This window comes from Melanotaenia boesemani, chromosome 9 (assembly GCF_017639745.1).
Source record: "Melanotaenia boesemani isolate fMelBoe1 chromosome 9, fMelBoe1.pri, whole genome shotgun sequence".
Lineage (NCBI taxonomy): Eukaryota > Metazoa > Chordata > Actinopteri > Atheriniformes > Melanotaeniidae > Melanotaenia > Melanotaenia boesemani.
In genome coordinates this window covers 8,295,215-8,321,757 of record NC_055690.1, presented here as the reverse complement: position 1 = coordinate 8,321,757, position 26,543 = coordinate 8,295,215, and the positions used below count along the sequence as shown (strand labels likewise).

Below are 26,543 nucleotides of genomic sequence, written 5' to 3'. Positions count from 1 at the left end.
TGCCATCTCGCCTGCTGCCACACTACATTCATCACACCACTCCGCTTGATAATCTAAACCTGGACAACCTGTGCATCTCAGATACTGCTGTGCCAAATTTGCAAACCTCCTACAATGAAAGCTTACTCCACAGCCTCTCTGCTGTTATCTCTTCTTCAATTCATCTCTTTTTGTCATTCCTTTCTCCTGTAACACTTAAGGTCAGAGTGGGATGTGAACAATAAATCTTTGCTGCTGATCCTGACAGCAACCCTCAATCCAGGAAGTGCTTCAGCTAGTTGGACACAGGGCTATCTGCACCTAAAAACCTCCTCTACCCTGTAAAAACGATTTGAGTAGGCAGAAAGTCTGGGTGGAAAGTTTGGAGTGCTATTTGGTGAGAAAGTAAGACAAATTGGAGGGGAGAAAAACAAAGAAAGTGAGAAGGAGGAGAGGGCGAAGGGTAAAGGGAGAAATTTGCTGGAGGAGGAGTGGATTCAGCGAGTCTATGTTGTCTAGATTAATATGATGAATGGCACCGAACAGCCGCTCTTACTGTGCTATTATTTTCTTTTATTTGGCTTCGGTGCTGCCTTTTACCACAAAATGACATCAAAGGTCTCCAATTTCTCTGAGACTTGCACTCCAACTCCTACACACAAACCGAGGGCACAAAACGTGTAAACAAGTGTTCGATGTGCACGTGCTACTGTGGTAGAGCACACCACTCAGCACCAAAGAGACAAAGACATTTTCATGCTTTGCCCATCTTAACAGCAAACATCATAAACGTGTACACACACAAACTATCAATACATGCCCTTGTCACATTCAAAATGACCAGATACACAGAGAGAGATACAAGACTAGGCTTCACTAATGTAGACATAAAGCTGAATGCTCAAATACCACATTGATTAATAATCAGCACTTAAGAGGCTGGAAATACTTGCAATTAAATTGTCCTGACGTAGGCTATGTGAAACTTGATTGGATAACTGCTATTGACAACCAGATCTCAGATGAGTTCATTGATGACTTAAAGTCCAAGCAAAGTGGATTTTCAGATATGCATTGACACATTATTAAGCACACATTAGTTATATAATGTATATATATATATATATATATATATATATATATATATATATATATATATATATATATATATATATATAGTGAAGATTGTGTTTCTGTGGAATAAGCCACACAGCTAAACGTGTAGGTACTTTCCAAAATGTTCCGAAACCCCCTGCAATATTCTTCTCTTGGTATTCAGTCCTATTTTGAGATTAAAGTGCTGCCAGGTGTGTGCAATTCACAGATGTATGACTGGCACCTCATTGGCTACTAATTTCCAACTATGTATAATACAACACCAACTGGTATCAATAAATGGGAGAAATAATCAGCAAACAAAAGTTACCCTACTTTGTCTGCTAAGCTGATTCATTTATTTAAAATAAATACATGTGTCTAAACTTTTGACTAACACCATGTTTTTTAAAGAAAAAAAAAACAACAACAATAAAGTTTATATATAAGATATACTTGCTCCAAAATACAAATGAATTCAATCCAATTCATCAATGTATTTAAATTTTTATTCTAAACATTTCTTAATTTCAGTGGGTTTCATTTACACAGCAGGTTGAAATTTTCATGCATTTATGTTTGGAATTTATAAGTTCATATTTCCATAGTTCGGGAGTTTTTGTTTGAAGACAATTGTATTAGCAGCTATTTAATTTGGTAATTCTGTTATCTTGAGGAGACGCAATGCCAGAAAACACAAAGTTTTAGAAACTAGTAAGCTAACTTGCCAAGTAGCTAAATAGCTGACATCTAAGCTAACCTCGCCTTCTTTGCCATGAAAATACATCATATGTGGCATCTCATACAAACTAATTAAGCAAATTAAGAAACTCATTAGTGTGAGCTTCAGAAGCCACAATGTCAGAAAGTACTAAAAGTTTTAGCAGCTAGAAAGCTAGCCTGTTAAGTAACTAAACTGCTGACATCTAAGCTATTTTAGATTCCTTGGCCTCCTTTGCCATGGAAACACATCTTCAACAGATGCTAAATTGCAGAATGCATCTGGGTCATTATACAAACTAAACAATTAGACTAAGGAAAAAATAAACAAATTAATTCTGTGAACTTGAGTAGTTGCAATGTCAGAAAACACTAAAAATATTAGCAGCTTGCTAGCTAACTTGCCAGTTAGCAAGTAGCAACTTGGCTTCCTAAACTGTGAAACACAGCTTACATTGATGCCAGAAATACAGTAGTATAACTCTGTCTCTTCCTAAAAACTGATTTCTTCTGTGAATTTTAGTAGCTGTGCTTAACATATTCCAGTGTTGCAAAGCAGAGCTCAGCCATTGTTTTAACAATGTGAAACTTAATCTTGTATACTTGTAACAGGTTGATTGGTTTAAATTACATCACCATATTTCTGGGCTCGGACAAACAAAGAACGCTGGTATTTTTTCTTTTTTTGTGTGTGTTAGATGGACTTTAACCTGCAACTTGTCAGTAAGTTCAGTAGGCTTTAGCTGAGATTTGGCGAGACTCCACTTTGAGGAGGAAGCTCTGCATTTCGCTGTTGTTTGTTATATTTTTCTCTTTAATTATTTGTAAAAAGATTTCCGTCCTCCATCAGTAGGAGGACGGCAGTGGTATAGTAGATGTAAAGTCCTCTAATCAAGGACCTTACATCTACCTGTCATTGAAAACATCAGTTAGGGCTTATAGCCTTGGAAAAATAAGGAGAGAAAGGGTATGGGTCTATATAAGCCTAAAGAGAAAACAAGAATCTTTACTTGAAATGAACTGGTCACATAGCCTACTACCTTTGGTGACGTGTAAATGCAAAAAAAAATGTTTCCATTACACTTTTGCGATATACTTCTATATCGACACATCTGACAAAACCACCACATGAAAAAGCGTAAAAACCTTTTAGCAATATTTAATAGCGAAATGTAGATTTTTTCATTACCAGTTTTTATTGCGATATTTATTTTTTGCACAATTCCAAGGGTAATGGAAACACAGCTTGAATATCTTATAATAGGTAGTCCATATACCTCACACCTCAAGGCCTCATCATTGATAATACATGCCACACACACCTGCTGTGTACAATTACACAAGCATACATTCACATATTCATACTGCCCTCCATATCACACACATATTATCAGAAAGGTAATAAGAAAGGTAACAATCCATTCTGCCGTTTATTGGCCTCTAAAATTATTTCCACCTATATAAAATGTACCTATATAACTTCCCACATGCATGAAGGGAAAGGTGGTATTACCCTGGGATGTGATAGAAATAAAAATTGTGGAAAAGCATGGTAAGTTTATTTATTTATCTTTTAATAATAACCGCTGATTTAATTTGTGAAGCAGGCCATGCTTGCAGAGGTTGAGAGATGCTTCAAAAAATATGATTTTGTCTGTGATAAATGAGTTGTATCATAGCAAGGATTGCAACAATGGGCCTGCCAGCTCCAATTACACTGATTACATTTTTATTTTACATATTATTTTGTGTCCTGGTGCTGGAGATTCTGTGACGTTATTAATCTTTTGTCTATCATTCTGTGTATTTCTGTGTGTGCATTGCTTAGCAAATCTAGAGAGCAGATTGTGTTTGGGTCATATTAGACTGATGGCTGTTGTTCATTTCTTCCAGCAACTCCCGCATTAAATTATGAATATTTACATGTTTCTGTCCTTGTAGGTAGTCATTTCTGATATTTCACTCTTTTGCCTCTTTTGTTTTTATCTTTTCATACATCTTAACAATTTTCTCTTTTAATCTTGGTCTCCTGAGATGTTTGTCTTGTCCACCCACCTTTTTTCTCCCTTTATTATTTCGTTTCTCCTCCTGTCCTCTGTCTCTCCCACCTCATCTCTCTGTGGTTATCGATTCACCCTGTCAATAAGATCCTTCACCTGAATACCAACAGGGACATTTGCATGGCTGCCAGTCAATATAAAAAAAAAAAATCCAGAGCAGGCATATCGCCTTTGGAAATAAATCCAGAGTTTAAGTGTGAATGTGCTGTGTGAGTATTAAAGAAGGGGTGGAAACAGTAGTGGCAGCTGTGGTTCAGAGGGACTTTGAGAAAGTGATTGCATGCTCCATTTGATGCAGCTTTACAGGTATTGTGACATAGACCATTGTGTGTGCAAGTCTCCCATCTGTCTTGAGATGCAGCATGACAGGAGTCACGTTATTTGTGAGTAAAGCTGTGAGATCTTGGCCCTGAGCTGGTTAAAACAGCAAGATCTATGTTCTGACCTCTGAGCAAGATAATGGCTCCAAACTCACAGAAAAACATCAGCTAGGGCTTATAGCCTTGCAGAGAAAGGGTATGGGTCTATATAAACCTAAAGAGAAAACAAGAATCAGGGTTTAAAGTGTTTGAGGAAAGAGACGGTCAGAAAGGAGCTTCAAAAACATGTTCAAGTGTGCGTTCACGTGTGTCCATCAAGCTGTTTGGAGTCAGTTGGTGCAGCCGAGCTCTAAATTTAGCGGCCCTTTAGTGGGAGTCATCTATCATTCAACATGACCCCTCCCATGAGGAGAGAGGTGCTCTGTGTGAGTGTGTGTGTGAAGGAAAGGTAAAACAGCAACACAGATATGGTAAAAGTCAATGAGACCTGTATTTCTACAAATAATTTTAAGAAACCCTACATTAAAAACAAGGTTTTAACTTTGTTAACATGATGTGATGTGTTACAAGACATATAATAAGCAGTATCTCATCATAGCTAAGATTTCTGCTTTTTTCTGCAGGTGTGAGATCAGACAGCATGTATGTTCAACACTAATGACCAAAGAAACCAATTCTGACTACTTTCTTTTTTGTTTATGAATGAGCAGGTTCCAAGGCCAAAAATATACCGGCTTTTTAACCTAGATTTGGCTTATACAACTGGCTCTATTGTGAGCACAATTGTTCACATAGTTGCTTGTGTGCTACGCCTGTTACTGAAGGCGTCCACTAGGGGGTTCACTGGAGAAATCAGACCAGATAGCATTGCTGGATTTGTGGGCTGTAAACAAGACTGTAAATAAGGTGACAATAGAGGAGATTAGTATTTGGTTTATGTTGATATTATGGCAGAAAAAAAACAACAGCAGCGGTATAGTAGATGTAAGGTCCTTTAATCAAGCATGCCTTGTCTTGTCTTAGAAACTTTCTATCAGGCTGTCAAACCTCTGACCTTACATCGGGTGAAATTGGTAGCAAGAATGCCCCTTGCTGTTACTTGCATATTGCAGGTTGCAAACGTGAAGTGTTAAATTATGAGGAAGAGCACGATGCTTCAAGCAAACACATAATACGTGTAGCAATCCATTTAATCATGTCTATGCTAAATTAAAAGCAAGTACATTTCAGCCTAAGAGCCAATTCTTTGTGGCGAGCTAGAAAAGTTGACTCCCATCGTGGAGAGCTTAACCTTAAGTCCCCCAACTTCCAGGTGGATATCTCTAGTTTATGACTACTTACCAAACCAGACAGCAAAAAGATGTTGGGCCCAAAAATGGCCCACATCTGTAGTTTTTCATGGCCCATAATTTGCCATTGACTTACAATGTTGACTCCATGTGAATGTGGCTAGCAAATCTAAGCCACATGGCCACCACATGTGTCCCACAAGGAAACTGCTATAATCTATGTTCAGGCCATCTCCTCATATTTGGACAACTTCTGGCCCATACTTGCTGTAATCCACATTTAAACCAATAATTGATATTTAGACAATATGTAGCCTACACAACACTTACCAGTGCTGTAACTGAGCCATGAGTGCAAAAAGAAGCCTGGATGAGGCCCAAACAGCAGAGATGGTCAGCAGCACAGGAGCACAAGGGAATGTACTCTCACTATTTCTCTTCACACTGTAAACCTCAGACTTCCAGTCCAACTCTAAGAACTGTCATCTTCAGAAATACTCTGATTACACTGCAGTTGTGGGCTGAATCAGTGATGGATTAGAAGCTGAGTACAGAGACCTGGTTAGTCAGTTTCTGAGATGGTGCAGGAACAATTACCTTATCTTGAACACAACAAAAAGAGATTTTAGGAGAAACAAGAGTTAAAGCACCATTTACATCCTGAGAGAGGAGTTGAGGTGGTGGAGGAATACAAGTACCCAGGAGTTCAGTTGAACGACAGACTAGAAGGGAAATACTTTTTGATATAGCTGAGATCATTCAATGTCTGCACCAAAATGTTTCATATTTTCTATAAGTCTGTTGCGGAAAGTTCAGATCTACTTTACAGCTGTCTGTTGGGGCAGCAGCATCAGAGCCAAAGACTTAAATAACCTTGACAAACTGATCAAGAAACCTGGTTCTGTGCTGGGGATAACTCTGGAACTGCTGGAGCTAATTGTCCATAGAAGAATGCTGCACATAATGGACATTTTCTCAGACCTTTTACACAAGACAGTAAAGAAAGAGTGCATTCAGTCAGAGGCTTCTTCAAGTACCTGCAGGACAAGCAAGGTGCAGGAGTTCATAATAAATGAAAAATAAAGTGGTTTAGCAAATCACAAATAGCTTTCTCTAAAGCAAACCAAATGCATAAAGGACAATGTTTATAAAGTCTATATAAATGTTTCTTCGTTCAATCAGCTGAATTGAAAATGCAACCTACTCATTTGGGAATGAAACTAGTGCAACAAAGAGGACAGCTGCGTGCTTTGTTATTTGAGGTATGTGGTCATTGTTTGTGCTCCTCGAGGAAGCCAGTGTGTGTGTTTGTGTATATATATATATATATGTATATAGCACATCTGGTAAGGTGGTCCCAAACCATCCCATAATTTACTAACGAGGAGTTTCTGATAACAGCAGTCAACAGCTGCATATCAGCTATTTGAAAATACCAGATGCTCAGCGTTCGAATGGCGCTTAGGAGGTGTTTGTTTAGACAATGAGCCTGGACCAGTTAGAAGGAAAGTGCGGGGGAGATAATGGCATCCTGTTTTCCAGCTATCATTGCCATGACTGAGCATACATCATATGATTTGATGTGCACAATAGATGCCGGCACACACATTTAAATTTGCTTTTTAACTTTAATACTTCTATGAAGCTGAGGAAAAACAGCATGAGGATTAAATATAAAAAAACTGCTTAAATTAGAAGCATAAACAGTTTACTTTTATAGTTTGCTCCGTGATCTTTAAACTCTTTTGACATTTTAGGTTCTTAATCACAGTGCAGAGTGGGTGTAATTTTACCAAAACAGATATGTACTGTACCAATAAAACTGGATCATAGTTAAGGTAAAGTAAATATAGGTAACAGTCCTCCGGTTTTACCCAAACAATTAGATTTTTGAGGAATTTCTGATTAATATTTGTATAATTAATGAGCACACAAACCACAACAGATGATAATTTGGATAGATTCTCTAATAATTTATCTGTGTTGCATCAAGGCTCCCATCAATACAGACAAATGTAACACTAATCTGATTTACTCATGTCAACCTTGGATAACTTGGGAGTTTCCGTGCTGTGCACAGTTAGGAAACAAACTTTTACTATGACACAAATAAATGAAATGTACAATCTCCCAGAAATGTACCAGGAAGGAGTATTTGTCCCAAAAAAATTGATAAATTTACAATCATTTACGCTGATACAAAGATAGGATGGTCACTGATTAAATTTCATTGTTCCCACAATGGCCCACATGTGAAATCAGAGAAAGTCTCTGTGTGGTGACCCCTGTTTATTTCATCAAGTGGCAGATCTGATGTCCTTTTTACAGTCAATTTAGACTCCTGCTGCAAAAACCATTTAGAGCTCAATTATCTAAGCTGTTTTCCCTTGTTTTCTTTTTTTCTTTCTCTGTTCTTTTTGTCAGTTCTGAGGCTCCTGGTGACTTTTTATTGATTTTCTCCAAGTTTGTTCTCCAACCTGTCAGCCACACAGATTTTGTTAAAACTGTAAAACGAGCTTTTTATGTTTCTGTCAGAGGGGGTCATATTACCAAACTTTTACTTAAATTTATTCTAAAATATGAACTGTTTGGACATTGTATTGTGATCATATTTGGAAATACACATACAGTTGCAGTAATTTATTATTATCTACACTAGAAAATTGTTGAGACAACAGAAGAATGATAGTTTTGAAATTATTTTTCACATTCTAAAGTTTGATCTGTTTTACAATGAGTAAGGATATTGAATTTGGTTATAACTCCAGATTTTGCCATAGATTCAGTACTTCGACCTTAAAACATTAAAATGTTATGGTACAGTATTTTGCAGTCTGTAATTTCATCAGTAAAAGTATCAGCAGGACTTCACAGATTTTTTTTTTATTTCGCATTGAAAATGTAAGAATAAGAAGACTTTGGCTTTTTGTAAAATCTGAAAGAGAATTTAAAGTTCTTCTCCATACATATAAAGCTCTTCGTGACCAAGCTTCATTAAAGATCTCATAGTTCCAGATTTTCCCAACAGAGCACTTTGCTCTCAGACTGCAGGTTGACTTGTGGTTAGAGTTTCTAGAAGCAGAACGGGAGCAAGATGGGACAGAATGTGACCTTAATTTATCAGGCCCATCTTTGTGGAACCAGCTCCCAGTTTAGGTTCAGGAAACAAATACCCTCTCTACCTTTAAGATCAGGCTTCCATCTTTCATTTTTAAATGGTTACATTTAGTATGCCGCTAGGCCAAAGCTGCTGGGGGATGTCCCATGATGCACTGAACACTTCCTTTCACCTTTCTCTCTTTACTTTTTACTCTCCATGTATATTTTTCCATTTTCTGCACCTGCTTATTTAAATGTATGGTTGTGGGGGCTGGAGCCTATCCCAGCAGCTACTAGCTAAGAGGCAGGTAAACCCTTGTCAGGTTGCCAGTTATTATTGTCATTAATTTATGTTTATCTTGTTCTTACTCAGCAGGTTCTTCTGTAATTGGGTGACATTTCATTGTGTGATAAACTCATTAGTTGAAATCAATTAAGTAATGCTACTCAATTTTTTCCCCCCTGAGTCAAAAATGTGGCCACACATGGGTCTTACCAACTTTAGACATCCCCTTACAAATGGTGACTCACACCAATGTCACATGTAGTTTTAATCTTTGGTAAAGACGATGCTTGATGCTTTAAGAAATGTGTGAGTCCACACAAAACCACTGAAAACACTAGACAGGCCTGGCACATATAAACCTTAAATGTCTCCTTAAAAAGGAGATGTTTGTGTGGACTGAGGATGAGCTAAATGAAAACTATATTCAGTAGCTTCTGGGGCACAAACACAACTCTGTAATCCGCAATTGCGGTAGCTGTTGGTGGGGTTTACATATGGAGGTTAAGGGAGGGGTGGGGCTATGGCATCATCTGGTATGGGTGTAAACATAGAAATGAAATGGTAGCATTTTTCAAATCTAAATTTGTTTTTGGAAATTTAGGTTCCATGTGGATGAAACGTTCAAACAATCCAAAACTTTAGCAGATACACCTAAACTAGTCTCCGTGTTGACATGCCCAAGTTAGCATGTTTCAAGGAAAGACTAAGGAACACCCAAAAATTTTGTAATAATGATTTCAAGAACAAGTTAACTTCAAAGGCTAGCAACTTTGTTAGCCCAGCTGAGCAAGTCATGCAGCATTTGTTGTTTTGTTTAGTTTTTTTTTTTTTTTTTTTTTTTCATACTTTGGTTGGACAACTTGCAGCTAACTGGCTCATCTGCAGGAAGTGAAAAAATGCATTACTTTTTAAAGTTACTTTTCCAATAGCTCTATTTTCAGTTTTGCTTGGACTCTACTCAGAATTATGGTAAAATAAGCATGAGTCTCTTTCAGCTTCTGAATTTTCTGGACTCTTGCCTGTTCCACAGGTATTTATTTATTTATTTTTGCACACCTTGTCCCATTTTCTTTAAAGCTATACCACATGCAGTTTTTCAATGGTTCATGCACGAAACATTTTCAAGACTGAGAGCCTTCTTTTTCTATATGTTGGAGATTAGATCTAAAAAATATGAGACCACACAAAAGTCTAGTTAAATACAAGCTCAGAGCAAATCTTTTCCATGATGTGAATGGAAACCTCGGGACTTATCTCTTAAAAACACAGAGAAAAAAAGAAAATGGAAAAATGACAGATGGACATTGAACATAATAGGCCCGTGTTCATTAAGCATTGCTACTTTAAACTGTGTCTGTTATTCAGAGATAGTACATTCATTTTTATTTTAGCAGGTAAAACTAATATCTACAGCCATATCTCCCCCATCCCAGTCATTATGGAGCGCACAATGCCTGATTGGATTGTGTGAGGAATTAATTTGAATTCTGTGATAAACCAATGAAGGGAGAGGAGGAGACTCTTCTGTGGGAGGCTTCTCTGCATTGGAGGTATTCAGAAGTTAATTTTGTTTAAAAAACATTAGCTATTGAGGAGTAAGTGGCGACAAGGTGGGAAGAGATAGCGACTTAATGAAAGTTTCTTCTAAAAACCCTGTTTTTCAGACAACTTCTAACAGGAGGGAAGAAGACGAGGCTATAAAAAGAGAAGGAATTGTGCAATCTGTTATAAATGTGATGCCACCACAGTCATTGGAGACTTTTATCATTCGACTGGATGTAGCTGTGAAACTAAAGTCGGGAAACAAATGACCACGGACTGAATCTATATTATTTTAGCTAATTATCAAATTGTTCACACAATAAATATATGTTTCTAGTTCAGACTCAGTTTTAATTTTGAGGATATTCACATCCTAATTAGAGAAAAAAATATATAATGCTGTCTTCTCTTACAGACAGACAGACAGATAGATCTAAGCATTTTAGTTAACATGCATTTGAGTTGTGACAAATTAATAAGGTCGTCATTTCACGGATTTAATTTTTCGCAGAAAGTAACCCCTGCAATAAACAAGGGACCACTGAGGGACCACAGAAGTGAGTACACCCCTCACATTTTTGCAAATATTTTCGTATATCTTTGACATGCAGAATATCAAAGTTTAGTTTAGTTAAAGTGTTGTCCCATGAAAAGATATACTAAATATTTGCAAAAGTGTCAGGGATGTACTCACTTCTGAGAGATACTGTAAATACAGTGTGTGTATATATATATATATATATATATATATATAGCGTATTTATATTCACATAGCACATCAATGATGTTTGCACTATAATCCCCCAAACTTCCACTTTTAAAAAGTCTGTCTTTAATATTTGGGTGCACTTCATTACCATACAAGGAAATCTGGGAATTATGGCCAGGCTGCTGGGGGAACAATAAAGACTGTTGAGCAATAATTCACAGTATTTACTTTTCTCTATTTTTTGTTCATACAAACTTGCTTTTTGAGAGTTTCTTCACATCCATGTTGCTGATTGACAGTAAGCTTCAAATGCAAATATGAAACCTGGAGCCAACTCAAGACCGTGTACCTGCGTTAGTAATGAAGAAATAATGAAGGTATAGCCAAAGGTTTTGAGTCAAATGTCAGGTTACATTTTAGTTACAGCAAGTTTGACCAAAGGACACCTTCCGTGTATGTCAAACACACCAGAGGCTTTGACAAATTGACAGGAGGTGATGTTCTGGAAATGAGAATGGGCTGGGCTAACCTGTTAGGGGGTCTCCTTAACTACATTATTTTAAGGGCTTTTTTGTGTTTGTCTTCACGCCGCCAGAAGGAACTGAAATGACAGCACAGTGGTTGGCATTCAAATCAAAATGGAATTGTATTTAATTAATCTCATGTAGACACAATTGAGCATGAACTTTTTTTGTTCTGATTTTAAGGGTTTCCTTATGGTATTCTCTATTTATAGGACTTTATACATGTCAGATTTTAAGTTGCCTGCACAATATTACCAAGAAAACCATTAGATAAAGTGAATTAAACTGAGCGCTACTTTATTCACATCTATGGTATTTCTTTTCTAATAACCTAAAATATGAACCCTTTTTGTGACATATCAATAAAACACAATGATTTGTCTATAAAAGACTGATGTTATTAAAAATGCATAAAAAGGAGAAAATATGGAACCAAATTACAAAGCAAACCATGATATTTATACCTCTTCCTCCAGACGATGACTCACACACATTTTCTGTCAGGAGGCTGATGTATAACCTCTCTCATGTTCTCCCCCAATCAAGACTAGTGATCTGTCTGATCAAATTAGCCCAGGGTGCTCCATCTGGATGTCCAGGCTCAGCTGTGTCTCTTGCCTGAATCGAATGTCCTTGCTGGGTATGAGTATGAGTCGAGGTGACCTGTCTGACTTTTAGACAGCATCCTTGAAAAACAGACAGCTGCTGCTCTGTACGTGAAACACACACATTGATGAGGTCATCAATGTCTTCTTTGCTTAATAAATTAATCTGACCATTAAAATAAAATTAAAACCGATAAAAAGTTTATTTTAAGGAAAATGTTAAACTATAACCAACTACAACTAACCACAAGATGGGATATGGAAATAATGAAATAACTGAACCTAGATCGGATTTTCTTGCATGACAATCAGTAGTCTAATGTAATGAATGGTGGAGGTGGTGACATGAGGCAGAAGAGTGCAGGTGACAAATGGTTTATTCCAAAACACTCAAACTAAGACTTGACATGACATTAACCAAGGCTGGAAACAAGAATAACTCATGAACAACTCTGACCAACCGTAACAGGGAAACCAGGTGAAACCAGGTGAAACCATGAAGAAACCGCGAGGATCTGACAAGGAGTGGCACAAACCCAGTAGTATATATACAAACACAAACAGGTTAAAGGAATCAGTAATCAGCCCAGGTGTCCTAATGAACCTGGAGCCTGAACAGAAACCCATGACCTACATACTAATTGAAAACATAGTAACCTGAGTAACACAAATTTTTAACTTTACTTCAACGTAGAACAAGAACCTAAAACATGATCCTAAAAATAACATATCGAAACCTGACTATAACACAAGAACCTTAACATGACATCATAAACCAAGAACCCTAAAGCCATAACATAAACAAAAGCCTAATACACCCCATGATCCCAAAACAAGGTCTTAACTAATTTAAACATAAGACCCATGATCATGTCAGGACCCACACATATCCATAATTTAAAACAGTTTAATGCTTGTGGCCTGTTATTTTTACCTTCTTATCACTGATAAATGTACTGAAATGATTATACAATATCACATTCCAAAGGTTTGTCTAATGCAAAAAATAAACCCGTTACAATTCCTTAAGAAAAATGTTGGTATGCAATGTTTATTAAGCCTTAAAGAGGGTTTTTTTGTTGTTGTTGTAAGCAAAACTGCATGACTGTATTGTCATTAAAACCAGTGCTGTTGTTAAAATTAAGATTTTTTTACAATTAAAAATCAAAAGAAATGATTTTGGGTTGATAATAGGTTAAAACATCACCTGTTGTTACAAACTAGATTTAATTATTCAAGCTTTAACCTGATGTAGAAGCCGGGGTAAGGGCATGATCTCCCCCTGCAGGCCGAGATACAGCACCCACCTATGGATGTAAACTTCTAATCAGACATTATTAGCCAGTTTCAGGTGTACATACGAGATGGTTTTCCATAACATTTTGCTAAAATTGTCCAGATTTGTGCTTTTGAGGGCTGTAGAAGTGACATTGGACTGCATTTCTTTACCTACTGAGCCTCATATGGCTCAGCGATGGTTGCCGATGGCAGTAGGGCAGCTGTATTTACCTGAGGGGATTCTGGAGGGGAAAAGTCCACCAGGTACCTTGTGAATCTGTATAACTCTCCATCTGTCAAATGCCTGCTGAGCTGACCATGTCACAGAGTAAATCCTGAGTTGTGTATTCATGCCCATGAGCCACCCGCTGCTCAACCCTGTGCCTACTGCTGCAAATGTGTAGCATTCTTATGTACTGGCATGTACTTTTACCCTAATATAAATCATTCGACATTATTACCATTATTTTCATGATTAAAAATGAGACATCTAAAGCTTAAAATTAGTATAAATGATAGATGAAAAATGCCTTAAGTGATTTCTTGATTATAAATTGTGCCACATATGAAATGATCGTAGTGTGCAGCAGTTTCAAATCTTTCAGCTAAATAAAACACTTGGTATTCTCTTTTAATTCAAAATGCATCAGCCAGCTGTTTTCACTGTCGCACACTGAACCTTTATGCACAAGCATTGTTTGATCTTCTTACAGACTTTTGGTATCCCAGTAACTTTTATTCACCATAAGCACAACCTCATTTAAAGCCCCCAGTGATGTATTTCAACCCTTTAAAGTGTTGGGATTTATATTATAAGCTGATGTCTAATAATCCCAGATATATAGTTTTATTGGTTTACAGGTAAATTAATTCTTTAATTAATTTTTTTTATTTACATTTTAGTCCAATTCCTGACATATGTGGTGGCAAATTTTATCATGCCAAATCCACAAAGGCAAGCTGAAGATGAGGATTCTCTGTCTGTCATTTGTGTCTTGAAATCAGCAGCTTACCTGCTCCAGTTTCCAGTGGAACTCTGCTGGTCTGAAGGTGTCCACCTGGGTGAAGTCTCTTCTCAGCAGGAAAACCAGCCGGCAATTATGGACATAGAGCGAGTAGTGATGGCGATTCATCTCTGCAGGTGTAAGACAGAAGAGTAGGCACCAGGGACCAAATCACACCTACTAACAACTGTCAGGTAAAATCAGTTTGTCATCTAGCTTTGTGAAACCACAGGAAAGTGGGACAGCTGCACTTTTCTGAATGGGGCCAGCTGTCAAACATTCTTTTCCATAATTTTCCACTGGAACTTTTAAAACAAAAATTTATGCTGCACCATTTGCAAGGCTGCAGAATTTTAAGCATCTTTTTATCATGCAGAAAATTAGCGAAGAAAAAAAAAAAACGTAGAGGTAAATTAGCGCCAATCTGCTATCCCTTATGACATCTAGGCCACATATGCACACATGCAATATTTGTGACAGTAAATTAATCAATAGTCTTTAGCTTTTACCTAGAATTTAACAAGAAGAAACAAAGAATATTGCTCTTCTAACTGTTGTTGCACCAACTTCACTGTCACTGATAATGCTTTTTCTTCTGCCTGACAAGCCTTCTGCCTTTTTTAAAACACAGAAGGCTTGTCAAACTGACTTGAGCAGATGAATTGGGCAGGCAGCAAAATACCAGAATAGTACATAGGATATAGTCTATTTTTTTTAAGAATAAAACATACATTGAAAGAAAGAATACATGGCATTAATTTGTGATAAGAACAGAATTCTGCCTCAAAAACCTCTTTGACATGAAATAAAATCTGCAGCTGTACTGATGATTATCTGCGCAGTTCAACCAGAAAACATGTAAGGGCTCAATTATTTTACATGTCCAAACCATAGTAGTTACAGTTGTTATAGTTACAGTTATAATTGGGTAATGGTAATGCAGTGGTTCTCAAACTTTTTCTATTACTTGGGTGCTATTTAGGGGAGGAGGGTAATGCATAAATAATAAATAAAATAAAAAAATAACACATGCATGATTCCTCCCAGCTGTGACAATAAACATTTAAATTAGGTGCTAACCCACAGACTGCTCATGAAACTCATCATCAAGTTAGAATAGATGGTTATCTCAAAAAAACAGAAGACTGATTTCTGCAGATAAGAAGATAAATAAACTTGTTGACATGAAATCAAACGTGATTATGAGATAACAGTTTCAACATAAATAATTGCAGAAACAGCTGTTCTTAGCTTTCAGGATTGGGTTAAAATTATACAGTTAAATTGCACATTTTAGAGTATTAATCACAATACTACAATACCATAAATCTGTGACACTGTGGATAAAGGCTGTTATACTGTTATATCATTTTCTCATTTCAGCCCATGGGGAAGTGGCACCTGTCCAGAAATCAGTCGGTCAGAGGATTTTAATGACGCATATTAAGAGATGATCAGTTTAGAAAAACCAGCAGTTACACAACAACACCGATCTGGTGGGATTCAGAGATGAGGAAATAACAGGCTGATTATAGGCTCTAAGATCCAATCACTTGCACTAAGTCATGAGCATCAGAATGTGGAGCACTTTGTAGTAAATGTTACTCATGCAGTTGTAAAAAGTGTATTTATTGGGGTCTAGTTTCAGCCATGGACTGATGCACATTTTACCAAAAATGTTCACTGACTTTGTATATCTGTAGAAATCTGTGTCACAGCTGAATAACCTAGATGGGTAGAACTAATCCATTGTTTATTTTGGTCTCCTCTTGGGATTTGCAGACACCAAAGTTAAGAAATGACGAATGACTCACCAGTTTTGTCAGAGTTACAGAGCAGCGTCTCTTTCTCAGCTCTGAGCCCAGGGCTGGGCCCGTGCTTCATCCACGTCGCTATGGTGAACTGGTCTGTCAGATTCTGGGGCACCACCCAGTCCGGGATTTTTGCAGCCTGCCGACCATCAAACCTGAAGATCAAGTCGCTGTCTCTCCCACTGTCAGACACAAGTGAAGCTGTCCAATTGGTGGATGCGCTGGGGGCAGGCAGAAGGTCAGTGCTGCCAGATGAGGCACCTTGGGGTGATCACCGTAGGAACAAATAAGAAAAGAAACACAAGATTTTTCAATACCAATCATGAGATCTGCAGTGTATATTGCCCTAACCTTGGCTATGATCACTTATATGTAAGACACATGGCAGGGCCTAATATATAATCAATGGGTTGAGATAGACAGAAGATGTCAGTATTGATTTATAGCGAATGCAACTAACTTTCAAAAAGAGAGATGTGAGTCAGTGTTCATAAATCCCGAACATAGCTCATACCCTGTAGCTGCAATGTGCCTCTATGGAAACGGAGGATTGAACAGAGGACATATTGACCAAGCGCCATGGTTACACTGAAAGAAAAGATGCCGCTTGTGCTTGGGGAGGAGGACAGGCATGGAATGTATCAACCCTGCACATGAATGGTTTACAGCTGACACTTTTGTTTTATGATCCCCACATCCTGAGAAAATACACCAATCATTACTACACTGCATTGAGTCATTCCATTCCCTTTCCTTTTGCAAGCATCTCCATCATTCTTTTTTCTACACTAACCTCAGCGTGTTGAGTCCCAAACGATGTGTTTCCAAGCTGTCACCTTGACAAACGTTATTTTTGTCACAATCTTTTGCCTCGACATATTTGACATGCCGGTACCGATCTGTCTTTGTCTTTCTTTCATGACAGTGAAAAATGCTTTCAAAGCCATTAAACCTCCTTTATGAAACATTTCTAACTGCTCATAGATGCTAATGAATCAAAGTGATGTGGAAACACAGAAAATTACCACTGTCTGACTTCACCATGTCTCCCTTGTCCAAGCAAACAAATGCTACATACATCTGTTCATTTCTGCTAATAACACAACATTAGCACATTAATTGGTGTTTTTCTCCCATCTGTAAAGCTGTTTCTCTCTACTGCATACTCATGGCACCGCCACCGTTTTCAATTCAGTAATTAGATTCCCTTCATAAATAAATACGGATCGACTTCTGCAGCACCCAGCTGCAACCGCCTCTTTGCCCGATGTCTCTGTACATTATCCCAAATTGATTGTGCTTTAAAAAAGCAATTACAATTTATTCTATTTGCAATCAGATAACGATTATGAGGTGCCTGAAAAGGACTCTTTAGTGGTAAACCATGCATGGACTGGGAGCCAGGGGAGGCAGGCAGTGGGTGTTATGCATTCTGATGAGCTGGAATGTGGCTTGTGAAGGCCGTTAGTCAAAGTGGGGGTGTGGGTGAGGGAGGAGGGGGCGAAGCGAGGTGGGCTCGGCTGCTTCGCCAGCGCTCTGGGCACTGACACGGAGGCTCAACTGCTCATCAGTCACTGAGGAGAAAGCGTGGTTGCATCTGGGGCGGCTAATGCCCTCGCTCTGTCACATCATTAGTGACACAGCTTTAACTTGCCATTCTGGTGCCTTCATTTAGCGCAGGGGTTTACCAGGAACACAAGTGGAGATAAGAATGTAGCACGGGCCGAGAGCCTTTAGATGTTCATTTATAAAGGCAAGGAAAAGGCACCTCAGGCTCTGTCTGACCCTGGAACTCAGAGCGTGGACTGCAGTAATGTCTGTAGCTTCTGAATTACTGCTCTAACTTTCATGCTTTCTGCCCATCTACTGCATACACACATGTATAAAAAGGATTTTTAAAAGTTAGCAAAAATCCAACCAACCACAGAGTTTCTGTAGAGACTTCTCAGAGTAGGTCTCTCGGTCGCAGCCCTTCCCGATGTGGCTGGTCTGCAGTTCCACCATGGTCCTCACTGAAGACAGAGGCTCACCACAAGTCTCCAAGTGCATCTTAGGAAACAGCTGCTTGCTGCCTGTTCCTGGCTCATAGTCCACTCGTTTATTCCAACCTAGAAAAAAGAAAGAGATGATATGATTGTGTTAGCAATGCAACAGATAGTCTGTTCTTTTTGAGGGTGAACACCACCCAGATGTAGATAATCATCTGTAATACTGATTTTCATAAGCTCACTTGTTGCTTTTATTATTGCACATTTTCTGCCTCATTTTGTCAATTTAAAATGGCATCAAAACAAGATGCCAATTTCAATTTCTTGCTGTCACTGGTATTTATATTATTTCAATTCAATATCCTGCTGGCAGAATGTAGCGGCTAATGAAATTGGCGCATTGTTGTTGGAGTGAAGTGCAGTACCTGCATTAGCAGCAATAGTCATTATGCTGTCACTGTTCTGTCAGCTGTGAATTGTGTTGTTCAGTCTGGACAGGCTATTATTTTGCGAGGTGGTGGTGCTTTCGATTTCCTATGATTTGTCCTGGTCTTTATGGTGTGAACTTGTGCTCATTTTGCAGTCTACCTCGGAATTAACTAGACAATGAAGTGCGTTTTAACGTTTTTATGAGTTTTGCACAAAATGTCAATCTATAAATACAGTCAGGACAAATTTCCAACAACGACTTAGTGAGATGCTTGTCACATCGCATTACCTTGACTCTAACTTCCAGCAGCACGCTTGCATCATCATTGACAAAACCTGCTCTTTCAGACAAATTATAGCACCTCTGGATGGTCAACTCAAACATTTTATCCCATCCATGTTGCTCAAACAAGTTGCACTCTGTCAGTCCATCACTAAATATCGTTGGCTTGAAGCAGAGAAAGAAAGAGGGGAGGAACAGCTCCTTTTTGCTGGCCGATCTTAAATCTGCCATGTTCCTTCCTCACAGTCTCTATGTCATCCTCAAACACACACATACTGTTTTGTAGTTGATTTACCTCCTCCTGAGGCTGTGGGCTGCTGCAGCACTGTCACTATGAGATGAAAATAGGCACAAACAATGGTGCATACTAAACCAGAACAAAAGAAAATGAGCAAGCGCAAAGGAAATAAATACATACATTTGATAAAAAAGGGTCTGCTGATTTATTCCTCTTTATCTTTTTCTCTTACACATATTTCTTTCTTGCTGCAGTCTGTATGCTGTATTTATGGCCGTGTCTTCCCACTTTTTGATTACCCCTTTATGTTGAATCTGTCTGAGACTGATAGCTCAAAGTTGTTCTGGTATTGACTTGAACAATCTGATGAATAATGACTTTATATGCTACAATATCTAATTAAATTAAAGCAAATACTGTTATGCAAAACCTCCAATCTTCACGTTTCCTGAAATTTCTATGTCTAATATAACACGTTTAAATTTTTTTTTCTTGCCCCCCGTTTTTGATACAGTATGTCATGCTGACAGAAGTAATGCTGCACCAATAAGCACGTTAAAGAGAACGCACATACCAGGTGCTTTGGTAATAACGTAGTCCATAGACAACTGGGAGTGAAATGACCTGTCAGTGACTTGTCTTTAACGCTACGTGGCCTGCTTCACATCTTGAGAGCGAGGGGAGGATGGGGCAGTGCCTGGTTAAGGATGCATGGAAAGGAGCCTGGGACTGTGGATGGATAAATGAGGTGTAATGAGCTCAGGATGTAGGTTGCATAAAGAAATGTAAGAAAGGCTTGGATTGCCCTCAGAAAGGAATGATTAAGGATTAGAGGTTATAGACCAGTGGAGAATTACAACTTAATGTTTAATTGATCACCACACTGTGTTTGTTACGTCTCCATAAATTTTCCAATGCAAGGATCTCCACCTTTCTGTCTTTTGTATTTTAATTTGGACACCAATGCGGTCAGGGAAAGAGGAAGGTATGGCAGAGACGTTACTTTATGTACCAGGAGAACCCTAGTTGTTGCTACATTCTACACCATGTTTTTTTAAAACGTATCTACTTCTTCCCACTCATAGTTCCTTACCTCTCTACTGCAGTCTCAGACTTGAGGTAAAAAAAGTTGTATAAAACTATTAAGTTACTGGTACATCTTTTCTAAATGATATGTTAGGTCCACATCATCATTAATTGGTTATGGTTTAAAACATTTTACTATTAATGTCACTGGGGGGACCACTGCATTTCCATTACCCAATTATAACTGTAACTATAACAACTGTAACTACTAATCATCAGAACAGCTGCAGATTTTATTTCATGTCAAATAGGTTTCTGAGGCAGAATTCTGTTCGCATCACAAAATAATGCCATGTATTCTTTCTTTTCAAGTTTGGATTTGGACAAGTCCCTACAAACAGCCTTATATCACTGATGAATATTTGTCTTTTGTGTGTAATCGTGGGAATGCCCCGCTGCTGTAATCAAACTGAAGATGGTATTTGCCAATAACCCACAGGCTTGTACTGATATTTGTTTACAGAATAAAGGCAAAGAAGCTCATATATGTCCTAATTATATCTCTACTGTTCTGGTTCATCCCAGATGTCCCAGAAAAATCAATGCTAACTCTGGACAAGGTTAACATTAAGCTATTTTTTTCACAATAAAGATTTGAGGGGCATTTGTAAACTGAATTCCTCACTGCAGTGATTTTTCCAATCTATTGTTTAATCTATGAGGTGGTTGTGGCTTAGTGGGTAGAATAGTTGTCTTCCAGTACTGTAGGTGGTTTTATACACAGTCCTTTGACAGTGGGAGAGCGTCTTAAGCATCTTTCAAGAAAACAAAGCCGACAATCATCAGGAGCACCAATAAAAAGACAGACAAGCTAAAGAAAACAAGACAACACACACAATAAAGTACAGTATAAATTGTGTATTTCTTTTTTAAACTGACACAATCCAAAGTGCTTCTGGGCTCAATATACACTATGTGACCAGTTAGCCGGCTCCAGGTTTGCTCACAACGTTATGTTCTCTAAGAAGAAAACAAAAGAAAGAAAAGAAAACCTGATGGCAGGACATTATCCAATATGACCATGTCAAGATGTTTTTTTCAGTTAAAAAAATAAAAGAAAGAAAAGTGAGATCAATTAAAGCAATAGGGTTAATTTTAGAATGGGCAGTGGACCACTTTGTACAGAAAAATTTGGGCCCTAATTTAGAAAATGTCAAGAACCCCTTCTCTAGGATATCTAGAATGTTTTAGATTTAATAAATAATTTGCACTCCCACATTATCAACACCAGAGCTTGATTGTATTTTTTATTGGCTTACAAGTGTATGATGCATGAGATTTGACACTCTGGGACATTTCAATATGGTAGAGACCAACAGACTGAACTGAACCTGTAGCCTGAACACCTGAGCCACGGTTGATCCAACTCCAGCTCATGTCTTTATTTAGTCATCTGATCCAGGCCCAGGCCCAGGATCAACTCAGATTTTAATCATCTCTTTTCGTTGAAGTTTTTTTCTTTTTTGGAAGAGCATGAGAAATGAATGTAAACCTCCCGTTTTTTCATAGAAAATAATTATTTGATGCTAAATTCATGTAAAAAATATTCCAAATTGACCTCTAATTTTATCAGTACAGCTTTGTGGGCAGGACTGTTATGGTGGTATTGCTCCAAAAAAGTAAGTGGAAATTAAAAACTGGGTTCTGTGACAAGAGCCAGTCTGGATTATACTGTTTATTCAAAAAGTCTCTGTACACAGATGTCATTTTGTATTCATTTCTAGTTCCTGTTTTCCACTACTGAACTGTAGCTGTGTCCCTGTAAAATAATTCAGTCCTGTTTAGGGCTTTTTGTAGGAACGTGCTGTGTATGATATCACTAGCAGGTGAGACATGTGTTCAGAAAACACAAAACAAAAAAGTGCAAACAGCAGATGCACATGTTGAGTAGAGATATACATCTAAACACCATTTAAAAAGCATTGTCAAAATATGTTTAATATGCACAGGCACAGTGATACACAGCTCTGCTGCAGAGCTCAGCTGTCTTAAAAGCTGTGTGGGTTTAATAGAAAGCTGTCTGGTCTCTGTTGAGTTGTGTGCTTGTCTGTAATACCATGAACAGAACTCACACGGGGGGCCCCAAGACTTCCTCTTTTGGTGAATTTGAGAAAAAGCTGAGAGTCAGAAGAAGTGGGGTAGGCATAAAACAAGCATGAGGAACTGGTTTATCATGCAAGATTACAAACACTTCACTGCAGCTGTGATGATAAAGACACATTTCTCTGTGGGTGTGTTTCTGTGTGCACAAGTTATTTCTTTTATATTTTGTTGAATTCTGCAAGGAAAAAATAGAAAAACTAAAATTATTTCGACAGGACTGTGATCTTTAATATTCACATCCCATGTGATGTAAACAGTATACTGTAAAAAAATGCATGATACTCAACTCCTCTGCCATAACGATGATCCCTGGATGACTATCATTTGTTCAACAAGAACCTGATGATAAAGCTTGAGACCCAATGAAGATCCCCTTCAGACCAATAAAACAATATCTGCGATACTCAAACTAATCTAAAGTTCCACATTCTTATATATTCTCACACACAGCAAACAAATGACTTTCCTTTTCATTTTACTTCCCCTTCGTCTGGCATGCACATTGCATTAGTGCACAATGAGAAATGTCTTAATAAAATAAGGATGTGATGCAGAGGTAGAAGAAAATGCTCTCTAGGAATTTTCCTTTGCTCTATGTAAATGAATAATAAAAATGCTAAACAGCTACTATTACCTTGGTTATGTTTATTTAACCTTATTTTGATATAAAGCTTAAAGGACCAATTACAATATTGCACTAAGCAAGGACAGACGACATTTTGGCATGTCATAGCAGATAAAAGAAAAGAGTTTTGAATGTAAGATAATTTCATTGTGTGGTGCAGTGTCACAGCAGATTTGTTGTCCATTAGGAAGATCCTGCAGTCTTCTTCAGAGCCCCTAGAATAGTTTATTTTATTATAATCGCATTGTCACTAGTTTTAGAAGAAGCTTTGGCTAAGGTTCAGTAAAGGAGACCTGATTGAGCATGTTCAGTCTGGCCTGCCACTTGGGCTTTTCCTCTGCTATCCTGCCATTTCCTTCTTTACCACCTTGTCAGAACTTCCACATTAATAATGATGTCACAGCTCTGGTTCAAAAGTCCTTCACTTTTCTCTCTCTCCCAGCCAGTCAGTCCATTTTCTGTTTGTTTTCACTCTAATTCTTCTTCCAGACCATGCATTGGGAATTCCACTTTGTCCCCAAATCCACTTTCTCTAGTTCCCCAAGATGGTGCACCAGCCCACCAACAGGGTCCATACTTTGGGCCTCATCTTTCACGTCTTGTTCTGCCTGGATGCAACACTAGAGTCTAACTAATTTTATCCTAATTCTTTGTGGACCAAACTGCATCATTATTATTGTACAGCAATAAATTTGCATCAACTTAAGCCATAGTTGATAAAAATAAAGAAATTTAGTAGGAAAATCAGCCAGTTTAATTCCACTTTACCGAATGTTCCCTAAATTCTGAAGGGTCACCTCACCTCTTTTTCTTAGAAAACCTATATTCACACAGAAATGTGGAAACAGAAGGCTTTAAATTAGATTGAAAAGAGGACTTTTTAAATTCACAATTGAGAAACCCACTGATAGACTGAGTCATAGTTGCATCTGTTTAATACTGAAATTTGTATTTTACTGACAAAACACCTTTTCCATGACAGGTAATTTGATGTTGTTCCAGAAAAAGTGGAAGTACATTGATGATGGCTGAATTCCAGGTAGGGGAGTTCCTGTTGTTGAATGTGATGCATCACTGTCACATTATACTGAAGCTCCACAGGGAACAGATTTATCTTTAATGCTATTAATTCAACAAGTTCTTCTCATGCTGTGATAAGTCAAAGGTCTGATGTGAAAATGGTATTTATAAGACAAGTAGTAATTTCTAAAAGGAAAAAGAAGAAGAAAAAAAAAAAATAAGAACATTCTTTCATTTTCTGTACCGCTTTGTCCAGTTAAGCGTTACGGGAAAGCTGGAGCCTATTCCAGCAATTAACAAGCAAGAGGCAGGGCACACCCTACGCAGCTCGCCAGTCCAGTACAGGGCCAACACAGAGAGGGAGGTGGGGGGGGGGCAACCTAACCTGATTGTGTTTGGATGGTTGGAGGAAGCCTGAGTACATGGAGAGAACCCACGCATACACAGGAGAACATGCAAACTCTACACTGTTTGAACCTCCCCCCAGCCAAGACTCGAGCCAGCGACCTTCTTGCTGTGAGCAAGGCTAAATAAAACATATAGTTTTTGTACTACTAGCAAAACTGCTGACCATACTCTTGACTAGGCACTGACCAGAAACTGCTCCACAGCCGACCTGTCAGTCACCAAAGCACCTCTCAGACCACTTCCTGGTTAAAGTCTCTGTCTTCTTTCCTCAAGTCACTCAAGCAGCTCCAAAAATGGTGTCCCTAGGTTAAGATACCCCATACCTACATGGCTGTCTGACGTGGTTTACTCTACCATCCTTTCCCACTCACACTTCTCATTACTGTCTGTTAATAAGGCTACAGAAATACTCTGCTCCTCTGTTGCATCTTCTCTGGACAAACTCTGTCCTCTGGTTTCAAAACCAGCTAGACAAAATCCTCCCAGTTCATGGCTCACTGAGGTTCTAAGAAATAACAGAGCCGGACTCAGAGTACCAGCAAAAACTTGCATTTTTCACATCCAGCCTAAAGGTAGCCAAGATAGCCTTTTATCAGAACAAGATCCACAATGCGCCCAACACACACCTGCTCAGCCACCCACTTTGTTGACTACAGAAGCGTTTGCTTCCTACTTCACTGAAAAGGTTGCTACCATCAGTAACCAATTTTCTGAGCCTGGCCAACTCAGCCTGCCACAATCATCTATTGGTGCCTCACTCTTCTTTCCACTCTCTAAATGAGGATGAAGTCTCTAATCTTCTAGTGAACTCAAAACCCACGACCTGTCCTCTTGATTCTGTTCCTTCTGACATCCTGCCGAGCATTCTACCTACAATCAAATCTGCAAAACCCATATTATCAACTCCCCTCTTAAATCCAGTGTCTTTGCCTCTGCCTTCAAACAAGCTTGCCCCACTGCTGAAGAAACCCAAACTCAATCCAGCCCAGGTTGAAAACTACCGGTCGGTCTCCCTGCTCCCTTTCATGTCAAAACTACTAGAGCGTGTCGTCTTCAGTCAGGTCTCACAGTTCCTCCAAGACAACAGCCTGTTAGATTCATATCAGTCTGGCTATAGGCAAGGCCTATGCTGAAACTGCTCTCCTGTCAGTTACTGATTCCCTACGGCTTGCCAGATCTGCTGGTCAATCCTCAGTCCTTATATTGCTGTACCTGTCTGCTGCCTTTGACACAGTCAACCATCAGATCCTCCTCTCCACACTCGAAGCTTGGCATTTCAGGATCTGTCCTCTCATGGTTCATGTCCTTCCTCACAGGAAGATCCTTCAGCACATCTTGGCAAGGGGGAGTATCCAGATAGCATGGGCTGACAACAGGGGTGCCTCAGGGCTCGGTGCTAGACCCTCTTCTGTTTTCACAACACACCTCACTTGGTGCAGTCATTAACTCTCATGATTTCTTCTACCACTGCTATGCAGTTGACACTCAGCTTTTCTTTTCCTTCCCACTAGACATCACAATCATCTCAGTGCGAATATCATCATGCCTTGCTGATATCTCCGCATGGATGAGGAATCGCCACCTTCAGATAAATCTGTCGAAGACTGAACTTATTGTCTGTCCAGCCAATCCTTCCTTACCGCCACAGATAGGCATGCAGTTCGACTCGATCACAACTGTGCCTATGTCTTCTGCCAGGAATCTTGGTGTCATGGTGGATAGCCAGCTGACCTTTAAGTTCCGTGTTGCCTTGGTTGCCCGGTCTTGTAAATTTGCTCTCTACATCAGGAGGATCAGACCCTACCTGACAGAACACATGGCACAGCTTTTGGTTCAGACTCTGGTCATTTCACGCATTGACTATTGCAGTTCCTTACTGGCAGGCCTGCCTGCATGCTCAGTAAAACCTCTGTAGCTGATCCAGAATGCAGCAGCATGTCTGGTCTTCAACCAGCCCAAAAGAGTTCATTTCAGTCCGCTGCTATTTTTTTTTACTAAAGCTTTTACTAAAGCTCAATTCACCTGAAACAGATTGCACTTTC

General features: G+C 38.7%; 1 protein-coding gene across 1 annotated transcript in view; it reads right to left on the bottom strand.

Moving 5' to 3' along the window:
• LOC121646338 (calsyntenin-2-like) overlaps positions 1 to 26,543 on the bottom strand; it is a 311,928-nt gene that overhangs the window by 62,928 nt on the left and 222,457 nt on the right. The window contains exons 6-8 of the mRNA XM_041995254.1: positions 18,244 to 18,429; positions 16,325 to 16,582; positions 14,520 to 14,641 (exon numbers count right to left, since the gene is read on the bottom strand). Of these exons, the coding sequence (XP_041851188.1) occupies positions 14,520 to 14,641; positions 16,325 to 16,582; positions 18,244 to 18,429 (566 nt within the window). The remainder of the gene's footprint in view (positions 1 to 14,519; positions 14,642 to 16,324; positions 16,583 to 18,243; positions 18,430 to 26,543) is intronic.